Below are 21,537 nucleotides of genomic sequence, written 5' to 3' on the forward strand. Positions count from 1 at the left end.
GGTATAGAGAGTAAAACCACTATTGTTATTCGAAGACCATACCATATATCTAGTATAGTTCGATTAGCCTAATCCATTTTATATCATCTTTCCAACGAAAAAAATAAATTGAGTCAAGTCAATGGTCTTTTTTTACTGAATCTTAATTCTTCATTTGGCAATATAATTATTGGAGTCTTTTTACCGATTTTTAATTCTTCATTTGACAATATAATTATTCGAGTTGATCGGTAATTCAAAACTAAGAACGTGCTTACAATTTTATATTACACTGTCATGAAGCACGCCATATGTGAATTTGACTTTGGATGAATTAGAATCTGTTATTGTTAAATCTTTTTTATATTTTAATCAAATTTTCTCACATTTTCAAAGTTACATTATCTGGTTTGCTGGGAGTGGGGGAGCTTTATACCGGGGGCGGCCTAGGGACAGTTTTCAGTGTGCTGTATGACGGAAAGGGATCCTCTACGACATCTTCAACGAGGTGAAAGCAAAGACATCCATGTTCAAACCCGTCTTGCATGCTGAGCTCTATTTTGATTTCGTTTAAGTTGATCATGATGACCAGTGGTAGGTCTATGAATTATTTTCAAGGAGTTAATGAGTAAAAGAAGTACTCAACTGTTTTTTAGAGCACAGATATTAACGGAAATTCTCTCCCGCACATGTTTTTCATGAATGAATTGTTGAGGTTTAGGACAAACCTCATTTCTGACCTGCTCTACGGATTGCAAGACGACCAAAATGTATAGGCTCAAGTGCATAATATGGGCTAAAACTTTTGCGGCTCGAAGATTTTTGGGTCTAGTTAGAGCATCTCTTCAAGAGAAACTCTAAATTTTTGTTAAACTAAGTGAGCAGTATAAAAAACTATTTTAGCTACTCAACTTAATTTTTCATCTCCAACAACACTATTTTAACAAACTTCGAATATTTTATTATTAAAAATTCAAACTCAATCCACTCATTTTGTAAAACAATATTCCCTCTTCACTTTCTCCTTGCTCAAGGGTCTACCCTCCAATGATTTTTTTTTTTTTTTTTTTTTTTTTTACACATTTAGCAAGTGAATAGCTGCACTCTAAATTTAAAGAGCGACCGACCGTTCATTTTGTTACAATAGGGACTCTTTTACAACATCTCTTGGAGCTGAATTTTTTGAGTTTTGCACTTTAAAACAGAGTGTTTAGAGTGTTGATTGTTTTACAACAAAAAATACGAAATTCCAATTTTCCTGTTAGTGTGGTGGTACAAAAAGTATAGAAAATAAATTTTAAAGGGTAGATCAATAAAATTGGTTTGTGGTTGTTGAAAGGTTCCAACTTGCGACTGATTGCGAGCGAACACAACACTTTCCGAATGGGTTTGTGGTAGGCGAAGTCCTTGTCCCCAAAGAAAGAAAAAGAAGAAATGCCCCCATGCATACCAACTGTTTGCGTTGCGGTCCAGAAAATTTTAAATTATTTCAATATTATTTGTAATATATTAGAATTTATCTTTGGATCATTGCATTGTAATTACGCTCTTGTCGGAAGCCATGAGTGTGATAGGTGCGATATTTTGGTTAGCCGAAGCATCTTCTTGGTCAGTCAATGCAAAATATATTAGTTTCGAAGTTTCCCAGAAAGCAGCTTTGCAATTTGCTTGGTAAGTCAATGAGGTAGGTGAAGGCAAAAGTCAATGGATTCAACTTAGAAGTTCTTAGCCTCCTATATGAAGCAGGATCGGATTGTTCCTTATATTAAGAGCATTTTTATTTGGGTTTTTTCATACTACCATGTTCTCCTCTTGTCTTCAAATTTTGATGGAAATGATCGCAAGTTAGTTTTGGGATTTTTCGGTGTCGGGTTTTGTTTGAGGGAAGCTGGAATGGCTGAGGCGCTTTTTGCAGGGGCTGCTGTAGGAACATTGTTTACTCTGCTGTATGATGTTGTTAAGGATGTCAAGGACAAGACTACGATGTTTGAGGAGCTCCTCGGAGATCTCAATTCCACGCTAGAAGAGTTAAAGCCGCTGATCGATGACATCGCGAAGTACAAAGCGGTGTTGGATCAATCAAACAAGGAAGTAGAAAAAATTGAGAAACAAATGAAGAATGGGAAAGAGTTAGTTCTCGAGTGCTCCAAGCCTAGCCGGTGGAAACTCTTCAAAAAGTATAAATACACCAACCGACTTCTCAATTTGGACAAGTGTCTAAAAAGGTTGTTGGCGATACTGAATGTGGAGGGAATAAGGAATACGTTTGAGAACTTGGTTGTTTCAAGGGAGACATTTGGTGTTGCGAGGGAGAACTTGGCTGTTTCAAGGGAGACATTTGGTGTTGCGAGGGAGAACTTGACTGTTTCAAGGGAGACATTCGGTGTTGCGAGGACGAGCTTGGCCGTTTCAGGGGAGACATTTGTTGTTGCGAGCGAGAACTTGGCTGTTTCAGGGGAGACATTTGGTGTTTCGAGCGAGACCTTGGCTGTGACGAAGGAGATCTTGGCTGCTGTCCAGAAAAATGGTTCGGTTGGAAGCAAAGAGAATGTTGTGATACAAAATCAAGAAGGATTTCGTGATTTGGGTTCAGTTCCAGAACCTCCACGTGTTACAGTTGGATTGGATGAGCCTTTGAGGTATTTGAAGAAGATGCTTCTCAAGGTCGATGTCTCAATGTTAGTGCTGACTGCTACGGGAGGATGCGGGAAAACCACATTGGCAATGAAATTCTGTCAAGATAAGGACGTCAAAGGTATGATAGTACTTTCTAATAACTAATTGAGAAGTGTTATAGTAGAATTAATCTGTAATTTAACATCTTTTTCTCTCGATTATTACAACTAGTATGCTATAGATGTCGGTCGTTGAGTTGAAGCCTTTTGTATGAGTTTACAGCACCTATTTATACCAAATCAATCCCAGCTTCAGATATATATAACACCAAAGTTAATCCAAAGTGTAATATTTCAATTGCTTGAATATTGGTATATCTTGGATATTAGTCTCACTCGTGCGTTATATCAGCAAAGAATCATCCCCATTGCTGATATACAGTTCATATCTGAGAGACTGAGTCTTACAGGAATATAAATGGAAAACCTCACGGGTAGGAATTTACAACACTAGCTTCATGATTGGACTACGTTCCAATACGAAAACTGCTTCACTCGTTTCATACTCTTTGCTTATCCTAGAGCTGTACTGTACTTGAGATCAAGATTTAATTTTTTCAGTCTTAACATTACCATCGTGTCTTGTTCTTTGTTTACACATTTATCTAACATATTTCTTGTGTTGTATTTTGATAGATAAATTCAAGGAAAATATATTCTTTGTCACTGTTTCGGAACACCCCAACTCAGATGTAGAAAAGCTATATCAACGCGTGAAGTCTCAGGAAGCAGGACAAGATGCTCTACTGTTGGTCCTGGATGATGTTTGGTCCGAATCTGTTCTTCAGAAGTTTGTTGATTTGAAATTGCGAAATTACAAGATCTTGGTGACATCGAGATCTGAATTTCCAGGATTTGGCACTCCGTATAAACTCGAACCTTTGGAGGATAAAGATGCAATGACTCTTTTGCGTTATTCAGCAGCCCTGGGAGATAGCTTGTCTGTTCCAGAAGATCTCCTGAGAGAGGTTTGTTTCTCACTATGCAATTCACGACACAATATACTTATCAAGGCCTCACAAATTATAGGGCAACAAATTGGGGACAAGAAATTGTTTTGATCTTTTACGATAAGTATACACATACAGAAGCAAACACCCATTTTACCATATGAACGTGCATATGATCATTCACGAATCACATATGATTTTAATTAAGAACTAAAACTAAAATAAGAATGAAGATAAGTAGGTAGTCATTAACCATTTTCATGAAACCATTGAGATGTTAAAAGAAACTTGAACTTACAGTCTGCAACTCAGATAGTAGTTGACATCATTTGATACAACTAACCTGCAGATACTAAAGCACTGTAAGGGAGTTCCACTTGCCGTTACAGTGACCGGGAACTCACTTAGCGGACAAGCTGCAGAATCCTGGCTTTCCAGACTAGAAGACTGGCGTAGAGGTTCTATTCTTGATTATGAGACTAAGTTGCTTCTTTGCCTTCAAAGTAGCATAGATGCCTTAGGTGACAAAGAGGCTATCACCAGGGAATGTTTCATGGACCTTGTTTCATTTCCTGAAGATCAAAGAATCTCTGCTGCTGCTTTCATTGATATGTGGGCAGAGTTATATATGCTAGATGGGGACTTTCAGTCCATCAAGAACCTCCACGAGCTCGCCAGGAAAGGTCTGGCAAATCTTGTGATCACTAGGTACTCAAGATTTTATGTTTCTCCAGTATAATATTCTCATTGAAAACTTCTATATTCATGAGTAGCTCCTACCATAATATACAACTGTAAGTCTGCAACTGACTGAGTTTGGATTGTTACCAGGAAGGAGAATATGGTGATTCTGGATAACTACTACAGCGAACACTTTGTTCGCCAGCATGATATGCTTAGAGAACTGGGTATCTACATTGCGAAATTAGACCCAATAGAAGATAGAAAAAGACTGATTGTCGTAAGTGGACGCAATCAACCCAAGTGGTTGAGGGAGCAGAAGTCTCAACCCATCAACGCTCGCCTTTTGTCTATCTCCTCTGGTTGTTCCATCTCACTCTCTTTATAAAATGCATATACGTGCATCTACCTATGACCAGCATATGTACACACACACACAGAGATTTGAATAGCACTATCATTTATTTTCTCCACACACATCAACACATGCACAAGTACATGTATATGTACACACGCAAATGCACGTGCACACACAGACACACACACTAAAATATACACTAAAGTTTCATTTAATTCTCCCCTACTCATATCTCGTAGCATATTGTTTGCAGATGGAACGTACCCAACACAATGGCAGAGTGTTCATCTACCACAAGTTGAGGTTCTAGTTTTGAATTTTAAGACGGAGAACAATGCCTTACCTGAATTTGTGCAGAAAATTGTCAAGCTGAAGGTTCTAATAGTCACAAACTATGGTTTATCGTCTACTGAATTGAGTAATTTTGATCTTCTGGAATCATTATCAAATCTGAAGAGAATAAGATTAGAGAGCATTTCAATTCATTCCATAACCAAGAACTGGGTACCATTGAAGAGTCTAAAGAAGATATCTTTATTCATGTGTAATATGGGTGAAGCTTTCAACAATTGTTCCATCAAAATTTCTGATGCCTGGCCGGGTCTAGAGGAAATGAATATCGACTATTGCCATGATTTGGTGGAACTGCCTGCCGAGCTCTGTGATCTTGCTCATGTGAAGGTGCTTAGTATCACCAACTGCCATAAGCTATCTTCCTTGCCTGAAGAGATCGGAAAGCTGCAGAATTTGGATGTATTGAGACTAAGGTCCTGTACAGAGTTGGTAGGGCTTCCGGTTTCAATTGAGAACCTCACTAAGTTGCGCTGCCTTGACATGTATAATTGTTTCGGCATTAGGAAGTTGCCTGAAGGCATTGGTAAGATGAGAGGTTTAAGAAAGATCAACATGGCACAATGCTCAAGATTGGAGTTGCCTCTATCAGTGTGGGATCTTGACGAGCAGTTAGAGGAAGTGATTTGTGATGAAGAGAAGAAACCTTTCTGGGATTCCTTCTTAGCCAGAGACAAAATCAAGGTGACAAAAGAAAATTCCAATCTGAATTGGCTCGAAAAGCTTCAGTTATGAGACCTGTCTTTCCTCAATAAATGTTGGAGCAACATGTTTCTGATTTGTGTTGCATTGTTAATTGTTTTCCTCAATAAATGTTGGAGCAACATGTTTCGTTCTTGGTTCTGTCCAATTTCTATGTTTCATCATATGAGTTTTTATTTCAAACTCTCTTGAGTCTTCATATCTTGTGTTGTTTTTTTATGCGTAAATATCATGTTATTGTTTTACACAATATAAATAATGTGTAGTATATTTTCTTTGATTATGCGAAACAAAATGTGTTTTAACTGCACCTAATATGTTAATTATGCATTTGGTTATATCTATATGTTTTTTTTTTTTTTTTTGTTGCTTACTTTGGTAAAGATTATCTAAGTTTTGGTTTACCATATTGTCAAAATATAATCAGTAGTGCTCGACCGCAAGTGAGTTAACTGCAACGTAGAAATAATGGTTAAATATTTAATCGATCATTGCTCTTTCTCATCGCTCTAAGTGAGAAAGAAGTAGCTTACTTTGTTGTTGATGGTTAATCCCGATGTCTTGGTTCATTTTTACTGTCTTGTGCTGGTTTAGAGAGTAAAACTACTATTATAATCTAACGACCAAACCTTATATATAGTGTAGCTCGACTCGCCTAATCCTTAGTTCGATTCTCTCATTTAAATTTTTGTTAAACTAGCAAGTGAACAATTTCAAAAAATTAATTCAACTATTCAATTTACCTTTTCATCTCTAACAACACTTTGTATTTTAACAAGAATATTTTATTATTAACAATTTAAACCCAACCTACTCATTTTCTAAAACAACATTTTCTCTCTACCATTTCTTTTTGCTCAAAGGTCCACCCTTGAGTTTTATTATTTTTTTTAGCATTTAGCAAATGAATTGTTGCACTCTAAAATCAAAGAATAGTTGTTTATTTTACCATCATAGAGATTCTAGCTTGAAGATGATTTTTTTAATTTGACTATTTATAATAAAATTTGGGTTGCCTTACAAAAAAAAAAAAAAAAAAAAACGAAATCAATTACCAAGTGTGGTGGTCTAAAAGGGAAAAGGATCCATCATTTCCTGGAAATCTGGGAGATTTTGTAATCGTGACCGTTCATCATATATTGTGCAGTCAATTTTATTAGATCTTATTTATATTTAATTTAAATTTTAAATAATTTCTGATCATACGATGTAAGATGTATAATGAACAACATGATCACGAGATTTCCAATCCTTTTCCGCCTAAAAGTGTGAAGATGAATTTTTTGAGTGCGACTATACTTTACGCGTTAAAAAAACTTTTTTGGGTAAAAATTTCCTCTACTTTTCCTAGTTCTTTCCAAGCATATATGTAATGAAGGGCAGAGAAGGGCCATGAAGAATGATGAACTAAACTGCCTCTTTCCCTGAAGTCTTTTTTTCCCTTCCTGCACCGCTTTCTTGTAGAATTTGCGATTCTCAGTCGGGCTGAGCCGACTGGGTGTACTATACAACGCGCTCCAACTCCGAAATTTCTATCGAGCTTCAATAGTAAGTATTTCTATGCTGAAACCCAGATAGCTTGATCACCAACAAGGTAAGAGAAAGTCCAACTTTGTATTGCTTGTTTTCTGAATCTCTTTATTTTGGGTTCCAACTTTAAGAGTGTCTCGCTTTTCCACGGTTTCTAATCTGTTATTGTTTGGGAAAGTGGCTAAAATGGTCCGAAATCAATTCTCAAATTCTCAATCTCTGAACTTATCAAAATCCAATATCGAACACATACTGAAAAACTGATCATTTCAACAATTGGGTGAAAAGTGATCATTTCGGCCAATTTCCCTGTTATTTTCTGTCGCCGTACATTTTAGATCGAAACTTTTGTAAGTTTTTCTGATTTTGGTGTTGGGTTTTCTTGTTAAGAATCAAGAAATGGGTGGAGCGGATGACCTTTTCGGAGGGGCTGGTCTCGGACTAGCATTCAGTATGCTGTATGATGCCCTCAAGGAGCTGATCACCAAGAATGTAATGTTTACACCCCTCCTCAAACGCATCCAATCCAAGTTAGACCTTTTGGCACCCTTGTTGAAAGATATAGAAGAATCCAACAAGAAATTGGATCTTCCGGTCGAGGAACTGAAAAAGTTACAAGTACATTTGGAGGAGGGCATACAGCTCCTTTCAAAGTGCGAAAAGACTCAATGGTGGAGCGTAGCCAAAAAGTACAAATACGCTAGAAGGCTGAATGAATGGAATGAATCTCTTCAACAACATTTGGAAATACTAAACGTTCAGGGAATAAGGGATGTGAAGGACATTGCAGTTACGGTGAAGATTATAGAGGAGGCGGTCGGAAGAATTGAATTGAATCAGCTGATCCCAAAACAACTCGATTGTGAAGCCTTCTGCGCAGTACCTGAACTTCCGCCGCTTGTGGTTGGATTGGATTTTCCTCTAAAGGAATTGAAGAGGAAGCTTCTAAAGGACGAAAATGTGTCAATGGTTGTGCTGACTGCTCCCGGAGGATGTGGAAAAACCACTTTGGCTACAAAATTTTGTCAAGACAAGGATGTCAAAGGTATCATATATTATAACTTAGCACTCTGAATTGTATATGTTTTTTTTCTTTGTACAACCACGGCAGATTTAAATGATGCCTCAAAGACAGATTTATTATGTTTTTTTTTTTTTTTTTTTTTATAGATACATTCAAGGATAATATCTTCTTTGTCACGGTTTCAAAAAAGCATAAATTGGAGAATATTGTTCAAGATCTATATCAACGCAAGGGTATCCAGGTACCTCCTTTCCAAAACGAAGTTAGTACAGTGACATTGCTGCAACGTTTTCTGAAGCAAGAAGGGCAGAGTCCTATACTGATTGTCCTGGATGATGTTTGGTCTGGATCAGAATCCCTTCTGGAGAAGTTTGATCAATTCAAAACGGAAAATTACAAGTTTTTGGTGACATCAAGGTCTGAATTTCGGGGATATGGTTTCCCTTGTTCTTTGCAACCATTGAGTCATGACAATGCGATGAAACTTTTTGATCATTCAGCATCCCTTGGAGATAAGAGCTCTCATATTCCAAAAGATATTCCAGAAAAGGTACTTTTTAGTTGCAATGCACAGAATGTATAGTCAAAAGTTAGTTGACTTGGTTTTGGAAAATTATCAAGAAATTATGTTCACTTTACACAAAGCATCCACAATCGAGTGGACGAACACATCCATTTACCATATAAACCTGTGAGTAATCATGCATTTAAGCATATTTGTGGACTAAAACTAAAATTAGAATAACGAAATGTAGATAGTTTATTTATCCATTTTCTCATCTTAGTAACTTGAACTTTGGCTCTGCAACTTAAAAGGTAGTTGGCTTTGTTTGGGAAATTATCCTGCAGATAGTTGAGCGTTGCAAGGGCTTTCCACTTGCTATTACAGTGGCGGGGAGATCGCTTTGCGGGCAGCCTATAGAGATATGGCAAAAAAGGGAACTTGACTGGTCTAAAGGTTTTACTTTTCTTGACTCAGAGACTGAATTGCTTTTCATCCTTGAACAAAGCTTGGATGCCTTGGATAAAGAAATGGTTGCCATCAAGGAATGTTTCTTAGACTTAGGTGCATTTCCGGAAGACCAAAGAATCCCTGCTGCGGCCCTCATTGATATCTGGGCAGAGTTATATGATTTAGATACAGATATAGAGTGCATTGCAAACCTCCACAAGCTCACCGAACGAAGTCTAGCTAATCTTGTTGTTACAAGGTGTGCATGCTTTATTTTCTCTTGTATGATATTTTCGCTCTATTTCCCCTTTATATTCACAACTGGTTGATGCTAATTTCTTGTTGCAATCTGTTGGTTGAAGAAATCTCTTCTAAGAAACTTAGTTTTAATCGTCACCAGGAAGGACAAGATTGAGGGGGACGGGTATTATAGTGAGCACTTTGTTACCCAGCATGATGTTCTTAGGGAACTGGCTATCTACAACACAAAAAAAGGACCAGTAGAACGTAGAAAAAGACTGATTATTGACATATGCGGAGACAAACTTCCAAAACGGTGGAGAGAACAGAAGCAGATGAAGGCCCGCTTATTATCCATAACAACTGGTTGTTCTATCTCTCCCTTTCGCTTTAGCAATTACGTAGACATGCACAAATAAATATTCATTCCGCACGCACATGTGTGCACATTAAGTCTTAATAATACTTTCATTTTAGTTTCACCTCCCCACACTCACAGTTGTTACTTTGCAGATGAAGGGTTTTCAACAAAATGGTCCAACTTGCAAATGCTAGAAGCTGAGGTTTTAGTATTGAATTTTCAGACAAAGAACTATGCTTTACCCGATTCCATGGTGAACATGGGTGAATTGAAGGCTCTGATAGTCACAAATTATGGTTTCTTACCTGCTGAATTGAGTAACTTCCAACTTTTGAGTTCATTACCAAATCTTAAGAGAATCAGATTAGAACGCATCTCAATTCCTTCCATAACTAAGAATCCCATACAATTGGCTAGTCTGAAGAAGATATCCTTGTTCATGTGTAACATTGATCAAGCTTTCAACAACTGTTCCATCTCAATCTCATCAGCATTCCCAAATCTAGAGGAAATGAACATCGACTATTGCAGTGATTTAATTGAATTGCCTGCCGAGGTTTGTGATCTTAGTAAACTAAAGATGCTCAATGTCACTAACTGTCATAAGCTATCTGCCTTGCCTGAAGGGATTGGAAAGTTGAAAAATTTAGAAATGTTGAGGCTAAGATCCTGCACAGAACTGTTGGAGCTTCCAACCTCGATGAAGAACCTAGGAAAGGTACACTTTCTTGACATATCTGATTGCTTCAGCATCAAGGTGTTGCCCGAAGATATTGGTGAAATGAGCAGTTTAAGAAAGATCAACATGAGACAATGTTCAAGGTTCCAGGAGCTGCCTCCATCAGTCAAGGGTCTTGAGCAGTTAAAGGAAGTGGTCTGTGATGAAGAGGCAAAATATTTATGGGAATCATTCTCGTCGTATCTGAAAAACGTAAGTATAATTGTGGCCAAAGAGAATATCAACCTAAATTGGCTCCACAAGACTCAGTGAACGTTGCTCTTCACCCTCTGTGTGATTTGTGTTTTTGGTGGGGCCTTTTACACAGTTTCTGTGACTTTTTTTGTTACCTTAGCTATGGCTAGGGTCGGTGGCAGACCCCTCCCCTTCTCCTTTTCTTTTATGTTTCCTTCTCTTTCCTTGCTTTTCAGCTTGTTTTTTCTTTTGTTTTTTAGGCTTGCTACCCCCTTACTTCGTCCCATCTCTGTTGCCCTTTGATTGTCCTCACTCCTCAGCCCTCCTTTCCATCTCTTCCGTCCTTCCCCCTTCCTGTTTCCCTCTTTCCCTTTCATCCCTTTTCCCGTTTCCTTCCATTTTCCCTTTACTTTGCTACTCTGTCATCCATCCCCTTTCCCGTTTCTCCTCAGTGCCACCATTTAGATTTGCGACCACTAATTTTTCCTGCAAACTTCCGCAATTCTCTTGGAAGGTGAGTATAGCTCCTGCTCGGGTGTTCCCGCCACCTCCGTCTGTGTGCCCTCGTTGGCACTGTTGCTTGTGGGTTCCTTCTTCTGGCAGGCTTCCTTTGTTCCTTCGATTGGTGGCTGCAACTTTGGGGTGCTCTTTGAGTAACGCGTCTTCTGTTCCTTCACTTCTGGGTCGGCTTTTCTTGGCTGGATTGCAGGCGGTTGTTGGGGTCTCCGTTTGAGGCGTTCAGGCTGCAGGTTTCTTTGGTGTGTTTTTCGGTTTTTCTGAATTGGGCTCACTCAATACTTTGTGTTGGGCTAAGGGTTACCATGGAGGTCCATTTTTTGTTTGTGTTTTGTATGTGGGCCTCTTCTTCTGTAATGTATTGTGTTGGTAATAAAGTAACCTTTTACCAAGAAATAAATAAATTTATGTGGGATTCAACGACACAATCTGATTCATGCTTTCCCAAATAGATTTTAAAAGAAAAATGAACCCAAAATAAAGGTTGAAGAGTCTCCATAAGATAAAAAATTTTATGTCACGGGGTTAAGCGTTAATCTCTTTGTGAGTAAGTTTCTTTGATATCTATACTCACGTCTACCGGTCAAGTTCAATACTATTCATATATACTCTAGGTTATATATTGCGACGAATAGGTCCCAAACTAGGTTTTCCAACAAAAACAGCTCCGTTAGTCCTGTTCAATGTTAATAGTTGAAATAAAGAAAGAAGGGGTCTTATTTTCTCTTTTGGGTTCAAGAACAGGCCATATTTTCTAAGAAAAACTAATAAAAAAAACTTCAAAACTTTGAATTTTAACCAAAAAATACCCTATAACTTTATTTAATAATAAGGATAAGAGAAATAATTAAAAAAAAAACAAAAAAAAAAAAAAAAAAAAACCTAACTAAAGGCCCGTGCAATTGCACAACGTTTTTTTCCCAGCTTTTGTTTGGTTTGGTGTGCTGGTGCTTTTTCCCAGCTTATGTATTTGGTTCAATGGAGTTTTTTCTCCTCTTAAAATATATGCCGCAACTTAAAATAAAAAAAATTAAAAAATTAAAAAATTATGGGGAGTGATTGGTGGCAGGAAAAAGGGAATTCATAAAAATTAAAAAAAAAAAACCTGGCAGGAGAAGGAGCTTTTTTGGAATTAAAAAAAAAAGCATTCTTAGAGAGAACTAGTGGAGTTGATTAACATAACATAAGGATAAGAGAGAGAGAAAACCAAAAAAATACCTAACAAAAGTGCGTGCGAGCCATTGTATCTCTATCAAATACGTGATCCTCCAAATCTCCTAGAAATTCAACTCCGTTTCAATCTCTAATTTTCGAACATCTAAACGGACCTCAAAGTCTTACTGATTCAAGCAAATGAAGTTGAAGATCAACAAGGCCTGCGATTTCAGCTCCATCTGGAATTTCAATTGCAAAGTGCTATTTGGTTCCCGAGAGAACACTCAGGAAAATGATTTGCAGAAATGTCGAAGTTTTTCATCTTTAATTTTCACTGTTTAATGAAGTTTTCACTTAATTGAGCTTGTTAGATTCGATTTTTCGCCTACTTCTTGTATTTGGATGACACATTCTCTAGGTTCGATAACAGTTCTAAATGCTTTTCATGCACAAGAGTTGTGTTTGGCTCGTGAAAATGTAGGAAAATTGAGTTTTGAATCTGAAGCTTCTTATCATGTAGGATTCTCAATTATTTGAGTAAAATATAAGCTCGATTTTTATTTTTTTCTTATGAATTCCAGGTTCGATTTATAATTCATAGTATCATTTGTTTGATTTGTATGGGAATATGCTAAAAATAGACTTTGAGCTGTGAACCATATGAATTTTTAATCACCTCCAGTTCTAATTGGTTCTTTGTTTGATTAGAAAATATAAAAAATTAAAAGAGTTCAATATAAAAAAAGAGACTATTTATGAAATTGTACCAAGAAAGAGACACTATTTATGAAACTGTACCAATTACTATACATTATTTATAAAATTGGACTAAGAACTAGACACTATTTATGAAACATGACCAAGAACTAGGCACTTTATATGAAAGTGGACCAAGAACTAGACACCATTTATGAAGCTGGATCAAGAATGAGACACTATGTATGAAACTGTACTAATTACTATACACTATTTTGAAATAAAACCCAATAACTGGCACTATTTATGAAAGTGAACCAAGAATTAGGCACTATTTATGAATCTGGACCAATAAATAGTGTAGTATTGTTCAATTTCATTAATAGTATAGTACCGTTCAGTTTCATAAATAGTGTACTACTGTTAAGTTTCATAAACAGTGTAATACTGTCCAATTTCATAAAAGGTTTTTTTTTTCTTTTTTATATAATTTTTTATATTAAATTGTGTCATTTTCCTTAAAATTTAAGTTCTTTTGTCTTCTTTATTAAAATTTAAGGGGTTATTGGTTTTTTTTTTTCATCAAATAAAATTATAGCATGGTTTTTTTGGTTAAAATAAACTTAGCTCAACCCCTTTTCATGAAAACTCCCAACTTTCTACCTATGACCATCACACATATACACACATACATACAAATTCGTGGGTGCTCTCTCACACACACACAGAGATTGAATCAGGGCCGGCCAAGGCCCATTGCAGGCTAGGCGACTGTTCGGGGTCCAAAAAAACCGGGGGCACTAAAATTATTTTGGGTGATATATTCAATTAATTTCATAAGAGTATAAATTTATAAGATTTGGTTAAATGACCAAGACGTTTAACTAGAACTATTGGTTTATGTTGTTTAAAGTAACAAGGAGGTCCCAAGTTCAAATTGTTATATTTTATTTACTTTCTAATTTTTACGAATTTCTTTTATAAGGGTATAAATTGATAAAATTTGGTCAAATGATTAAGAAGTTTAACCAGAAGTAGGATGTTTAAAATTAACAAGGAGGTCATGCGTTCAAAACATTATGTGTGCTTTTTCATTTTCCATTTTTATGAATTTCTTTTCATAAGAGTATAAATTTTTAAAATTTTGGAATTTCTTTTTGTAAGAGTATAAATTTTTAAAATTTTGGTTAAATGATCAAGAAGTTTGATCATAAGCAATGGTTTATGTTGTTTAAAATTAACGAAATGTCTTAAGTTTGAAATGTTATGTGCTTATTTTTTTTTTTATTCTTTCCAATTTTTACAACTTTTTGTTTGGTTGTTAATTTCTTTTTAATTGCTAGCTAGTAGCCTTGTGGGTTGCAATTTTTAGACATTCATTCCAATTCAAGTCTGACCTTCAACAAAGAATAATGCGTAGATCAAATTTGTGACAACCCGTCCTTTGTTCTACAATTTTATAAATTTTAAAATGTGAAATTATGAAAATGCCTAGAGGCTAGGGTTTTGACTTTCGTTGAACAACATATAGTGAGATGTACGAAATATTCTTTTAGCGTATTCTTGAAGTACTCAACGATACGAACATGTAGGCGCAATCGGAATTGAAATCAGAGTTACGGTTAAAGTTTTACGAAGCTATGAATACGAAAGTATTTTTGAAGAAATCACTATTTTAATTATATTATAATATTTTAAACTACTAAATTGTTATGCCACATGTGTGTGGCTGAGATGGGAAAAGAAAGGAATCGGGGATGAGGAGAAACAGATGATAAAGGATTGGGTAAAGCTGCCCAATCGGAGGAGAGAGGGAGATAAGGAACAAATTAGGAGAGGAGGGAGGAAAGCCTAACCAATCAGGAAGGAGAACAAGAAGGAAAGGAGGGAGAGGGGGAAGCAGCCAACCCCTTGACCCGTCTTCGACACGAGTGACCCAGTTCTTACAGCCATTTCGACGTTACTCCAGCGATTTAGGACTTTCCACCACTTGCAAACATCTTCACGCTTATTGTCCTTCATTTTCCACCCATAACATGACGAGATTTGGGCCGTTTCAAGATGAGCAGCGGTAACGGCACCTAGGGTTCTGTCGTTGCTATCCGCCATTTGTGAAGCAAATCCCGTCAATCTCCATGCCATTAGACTCCCCTTAAGCCCTGAAACAAAGCCCAATCAGTTGTGGGGGCGGCGGAGCACCAAGGAGGTTGAATCAAGAAACACCCATTCTAGAGTTCCGGCAGGTTTGTGGCAATTTGAAGCTTTTCCAGGCTAAATTGGACTTGACCATTAGTATAAAACTTGATCTACTTATTGAGATCTTCATTCTTGTAAAATTTGAGAATTTTTGGAATTAGTTGAATTTTCCAATGAATCGGGGTGGCTGAACGCCACGTGCGGCGGTGCATGGCCGGTGGGCCGACGCTACCTTTTTGGGTTAAATTTGATGTTCTGATGTCAATTTGATAACCGTTTATTATAGTTTGATAGTTTGAACCTAGAATGGAATACTATGTCACTTGACCATTTTATGAATCGACAATCCGATCGTTGGATTATCACCAAACTTTAATATGTATTGGTTTTAAGGATATTAGAAACTTACAGATCAGGAATCCAACGTACGGATATTCTCGAATTGGATTTGTAAGTTTGTAAAATAAAACGTTGACCGCCACTTAATTTTAGCAATTAGCAGATATTCGACCGTTGGATTGTTCCAAAATTTTAGAATATTGTTCTAGAAGATAAATGAGACCCTTAGGAAGTTACATATAAAAAATCCGTAGTACGGATCTCCCGGATCGAGTTATGTAGGGTTGTGGACCCTATCGTTGATCTATGACCAACGGTTAACTTTTGGTCAATGGGTCATTGGGGATGTGTTTTATGTAAGTTACGTGTTCTATCGATAAGAATTATGAGACGTGATTTGATATCTAATCTAGGTGCCGATCGTTCGTGATGCCTCAATATTCATGCTAGGGAGTTGTAGCGTGGATTTTATGTGAGTGGGTATTTTCCTTTTTATAGTGTGTGTGTATGTGTGTGTGTGTGTGTGTGTGTGTGTGTGTGATTGATAGTTTCCATTTATGCATTTGAAAAAGAATTTCTTACGTACGCCTGGATTAGACTAAAGTTTATAAGAATTAGCGAAATGATGGAATTTATGAAATATGCTACATCCTATAGGATACACAGGTATGCTTATAATCTTTGATGCCATGATTATATCAATAGGCAACTCTGACACTGTTGTACAGGTTGCAATAAACAACTCCGACACTATCGTACAAGTTGCTCGACAGTCGTACAGGTTGCAATAGGCAACTCCGACACTGTCGTACAGGTTGAAATAGACAGCTCTAACATTGTCGTACAAGTTGCCCAACACTGTCGTACAGGTTGCAATAGGCGACTTCGACTGGTGTGCTAGCATAGGTTGTTGAGCACCTGATTTTACTTATATTACTGTTAAGATTTTGTGATTTTGGGATGTCATGCCTTATTTACGTTTTGTAAGCTACGGTAAGTATTTTTCATACTATGCGTAGTATGTATATTTTGGAAACTATACATGTTTTACGACGAGGGGTTATACCATTTTCAAAGGTTTTTATTAAAACTTTATTTTGAGGCCACTCACTCTTATTTTTTGCCCCTCCAGGTTTTAGTAGCTTAGCTTTCATATCGACGAGGATTCTTGGAAAATCTTGGTGTAGACGATTACCTTCGATGATATAATTCTCACTCTATCTTACTGTATTATGCTTATGCTCTGACATCACTATGAAATGGGTTCATTCCCGCTCATAGCGTACTCTTATATTTAGGCACTTTTAGGTTTAAATTTATTCACATTTTCCACATCATTACACTTTATGGCTTCGTCACCTTCCAGGTGTCAACCAACACAGTTCAATTCGGAGTTCTAGTGGACATTCTGGGTCAGGGTAATGGCCTATGTTCCAAGAACCAATGCTACCAATACGGTTAGCACCTACCACTGAAACGATTCCTACTGCTGATAATGATGCGTCAGTTTGGTACCAGAGCATAGGTTTGGGCAGTATTGTGTTCATCACATGCGTGATGTAAGCATTTTCGGTTCTTGAGCCTAATTTTCAAATCTTGCCACCTCTTTGAGTACGAAAAGTGTGTTAACTTTTTTCTCTAAGTTTTGAGTGACTTAGACGACTTATCGACATTCTAGAACATCGTTTTGGCGGACATCTCTAGAATTAAGCGACGAACTTCCCTACCAAGGAAAGATGTGGATTTGAGACAAGTTGATGGCCCTGAAGTAGGGCTACTATATAATCAAAACTTCTTTGACTAGCCACCTCTCGATCACTTCCACATGTAGACAGTAGAATTGAAATACGAAATAATATCTCATTGTTAAAGTGATTTAAGTGTTAAGAAAATTGTGAAGACCTTTTAGTTCGTGTCGTAAAGTTTGTTAGTAGTATAGTACGTTTCGAGGACGTATACCTTTTGCATCATATTCCAAAATTTTACCTGGGATATCACCAAATTGTGAAGTGAAGTGCATCATCGATCCACTTTCTCGTACTACATCAGTTTTCCTTGCAACTTTTCGAACAAGTCCTACTTCATTGAGAAAACTTAGTTACTAAAGCTTATCTATTAGGAAATTATCCAACCAAACACTTTATCTAGGGAACTTCAGACCTAGCTAAAAAGGCGAAATGCCGAACCTTAGGTTCGTACCTAGATTTTAGCAACTCAATCAGGTGACCATTTAAACCCTACTTCGAGTTGATGGTCTAACCGACCAACCTTTGTAACTCGAGTTTTCTTCCATAGCTTGACGAATTCATAGTGGTCTTATCGACGACTTTCTCATCTACCTTGGCGGTGAGACCAAATTCTTCAAACTTGTTTAGAGAAGATATGTTTCTTGGGGAAATGTGCTCTCAGTGGATGATATTCTTTTTTTCTTCCCAAAAGGGTTTAGTGGAAGAAGGTTGAAATTCTCACAAAGTGTTGTGAAATTCGAGATATCTTCGATCTTGTCGAGTTATTGACAATTTGTTAAGCGATTTTTCGACTATAGTGTCTTTCCTCACTTACGACCGAGGAAAGATAGTTTAGTTTGGGATGTTAAATATGAGTAAAGGTTCTGACAACCGAAATGTTGTCCCACTTTACCTTTGTTTTACACCTTGCGATGACATGGATTATTTTGAAATCCACGGTGACATTTTTCTTGGATGTTTCGGCCATGTAAAGGCAGCGTGGCAGAGTATTGCATATATTTCCCAACATGTAGAACCGTCTGAAATGAGCCATCTTATTCATGACTTAGAGTCAACATCTACCATCTTTGCTTGAAAACTAGATGACACTTCTCTGTGGATAAATGTGTTTAAAATCTTTATCATTCTTAGACCTCTCAAGTATATATTCATTTGGAAAGAATTAGATTTCTAACTGTGACGATGGAAGAACCAGATCAACGTTTACGTTTGCACTACCGTGTATTACCCCGATTGTGCAAATGTAATTACTGTTATAGCAGCAAAAGACATTAATTACCTTGAAATACTTACAGCCTGTACTATTCCATTTTAGTTGGAATCCATGAGCATTGGTTTGACATTACTTACAAATGATCAAGAATCATTTGAATGGTTATAATCATTTCCTGTGTCTGTTTAAGGATGGGAAAGATCACCATAAGCTTCCAATACGAGGTATCTTGTACATGTGAAGTTATGATGATGTTTTAGTGACCATAGACCGATGTGACAAGTCAACTCATTTTCCGTTGGTCCCGAGTGACCACATTTTAGACCGCTTTATCGGATTTTCTGGCATTTTGATCAACATCTACATTAACCATGGTGCCATAACCACCTCCTTGTGCTAGAAAACATTCTAGTTAACTTTGGGTACATGTCTATTCTACTGCAGTTTGTATTATTTTGGGGGTAGGTAGGTTATTCAGAATAATCGCACAGACATTGAAATTTAGTTGTGATCATTAACTCTTCAATCACCCAACAAGTACTTTGGTGAGCGAACTATTACCATTGGTGATTGAATTTGTAGCGAGAGTTTATGCATTAATTCCATATACCGTGAACTCTAGATTTAATGGATTTGTTGTGACCCTTAAATTCTCGAGTATTATTTTAACCTTCTCGACATAATTTTTCACCAAATTCGAGAGAAATTCAATATGAATTAGCTCATTATGGTATTGTGAACTGCATTGTTTGAATATATGGTATGTGCGTCACTACTACATCATGTCGTGACACATGGTTCACTTCCAAGCCTTGGGAAGTCTTCTTGAAGGCTATGGGTACAAAGTTGTTGTTCGGTACCACAAACGAACTATCCGAACCTTTGTGGCATGTTACTTTATTCGTCCTATAGTTTTGGCATAATAGTAGTATACACTTGGCTTTGATAGAGTTGCGTGTAACTACTGTTACACTTTCGGTTTTCGACATAGTACCATTTGAGGCGTTGTATAGAGATTTTATGCCTAACACATGATTGACAGAGAAGTATTATGAAAAGGTATTCAAATATTCAGGATTACGATGTAAGAAATTGTGTACTATTGACAATGTCGCCCGAAAGGGTAGTGCGTGAGTACGATCGAGGTTGTGATCAAACGTTGTATGTGTATTTCCCAATGAAGGGCAAGATGGTAATATTGCACCCTTAGGAATTTGTTGCTTGCTTATCATGACAACAGTGAGTGATCAATATTGCGAGCTGCAGACCGTAATATCGATAACTTATTTGTTGAACTCGTTAAGTAATAGACATTTAGATTCGTCTACGTGAGTATTTTATTTATTTATACGTTAGTGATTTATTTATCATTTGGGCTTAACCCAATGATACTACACGCTTATTCTCGGAGTACATGATGCCATGAGTGCGTAAGTGAAATTTTCTAGGTTCAATTTTGATTTCAGTACAACTATTTTAAATGGTACGTTATATGACGTACGTATTTTGACGATATGTTTTTATATATCTATTTTTAACCTTATATTTTAATAACAGTATATTATATTATTATGTTGAATGAGAAGGAAAGTATGAGTTTGGGGGGCATGAAAGAGGACATTCTCTTTTGTGCAACCACTCTAACTTGATTGCTTCCTTATACATACTTTCTTCCTACCTTTTGGAGTATATATTGTATAGCAAATGATTTCAAATTTTAGGGACGAAATTTTTTAAAGGTGGGTAGATTGTGACAACCTATCCCTAGTTCTACGATTTTATAAATTTTAAAATTGTGAAATTCGAAAATTCCCTAGAGGTAAGGGTATTGACTTTCGTTGACCAACATATAGTGAGACGTACAAAATATTCTTTTAGCATATTCTTGAAGTACTTAATGATACGAAAGCGTACGCGCAAGCGAAATCAAAATCAGAGCTACGATTAAAGTTTTACGAAGCTACGAATCCGAAAGTATTTATAAAGAAATCACTATTTTAATTATATTATACTATTTTAAACTACTAAATTGTTATGCCACATGTGTGTGGCTGAGATGGGAAAAGAAAAGAATCGGGGAGGATGAGAAACAAAGGAGAAAGGATTGGGCAGAGCTACCCAATTGGAGGAGAGAGGGAGATGAGGAATGAATCGGGATAAGAGGGAGGAAAGCCTGACCAATTAGGAAGGAGAACATAAGGGAAAGGAAGGAAGCCAACCCCTTGACCCGTCTTCGACCCGAGTGACCACGTTCTTGCAGCCATTTCCAATGCGATTTTCGACGTTTCTCCAGTGATTCAGGATTCTCCACCACCTGCAAACATCATCACGTTTCTTGTCCTTCATTTTCCACCCATAACACGATGGGATTTGGGCCTTTTAAATATGAGCAACGGCGACGACGTCGAGGGTTCTATGGCAGCGATCCGCCATTTCTGAAGCAAACCCGTCGATCTCCATCACCATAGACTCCCCTTGAGCTTTGAAACAAAGCCCAATCAGTTGTAGGGGCGGCGAAGCACCGAGGACGTCGAATCAAGAATTACCTATTCTAGGGTTCCGGCTAGTTCATGGAAATTTGAAGCTTTTCCTGGCCAAATTAGACTTGGCCATAGGTATAAAACTTTCTCTACTAGTTGAGATCTTCATTCCTATAAAATTTGAGAATTTTTGGAATTAGTTGAATTTTTCGACGAATCGGGGCATCCGACCACCACGTGCAGCGGTGCGTGGCCAGTGGGCCGATGCTGCCTTTTTGAGTTACATTTGATGTTCTGATGTCAATTTGATATCTGTTTGTTATAGTTTGATAGTTTGAACCTAGTATGGAATGCTACGTCACTTAACCATCTTATGAATCGACGATTCAACCGTTGGATCGTCACCAAACTTTAATAAGTTATATTACCTAATATTTGAGAATATTAAAAACTTACGGATCGGGAATCTGACATACAG

At 37.1% G+C, this 21,537-nt stretch overlaps 1 protein-coding gene and 1 pseudogene across 2 annotated transcripts; both read left to right on the forward strand.

Annotated features, from left to right (window-relative positions):
• The first annotated feature begins 1,445 nt into the window (after window positions 1–1,445).
• On the forward strand, window positions 1,446–6,006 carry LOC137749038 (probable disease resistance protein At5g66900; annotated as a pseudogene).
• A 1,058-nt stretch (window positions 6,007–7,064) lies between these two features.
• LOC137749040 (probable disease resistance protein At5g66900) lies at window positions 7,065–11,652 on the forward strand. 2 transcript variants are annotated; one of them, XM_068489223.1, is made up of 6 exons: window positions 7,065–7,290; window positions 7,617–8,271; window positions 8,397–8,800; window positions 9,100–9,461; window positions 9,603–9,808; window positions 9,956–11,652. In XM_068489223.1, exons 2-6 carry the CDS (start codon window positions 7,626–7,628, stop codon window positions 10,792–10,794), a joined length of 2,457 nt encoding a protein of 818 aa, XP_068345324.1. In that variant the 5' UTR covers window positions 7,065–7,290; window positions 7,617–7,625; the 3' UTR covers window positions 10,795–11,652. The 2 variants fall into 2 exon arrangements, with proteins under 2 accessions (XP_068345324.1, XP_068345325.1); XM_068489224.1 differs by having other exon boundaries at window positions 7,065–7,244.
• Window positions 11,653–21,537: the final 9,885 nt, after the last annotated feature.

Source organism: Pyrus communis, chromosome 10, assembly GCF_963583255.1.
Source record: "Pyrus communis chromosome 10, drPyrComm1.1, whole genome shotgun sequence".
Taxonomy (NCBI): domain Eukaryota; kingdom Viridiplantae; phylum Streptophyta; class Magnoliopsida; order Rosales; family Rosaceae; genus Pyrus; species Pyrus communis.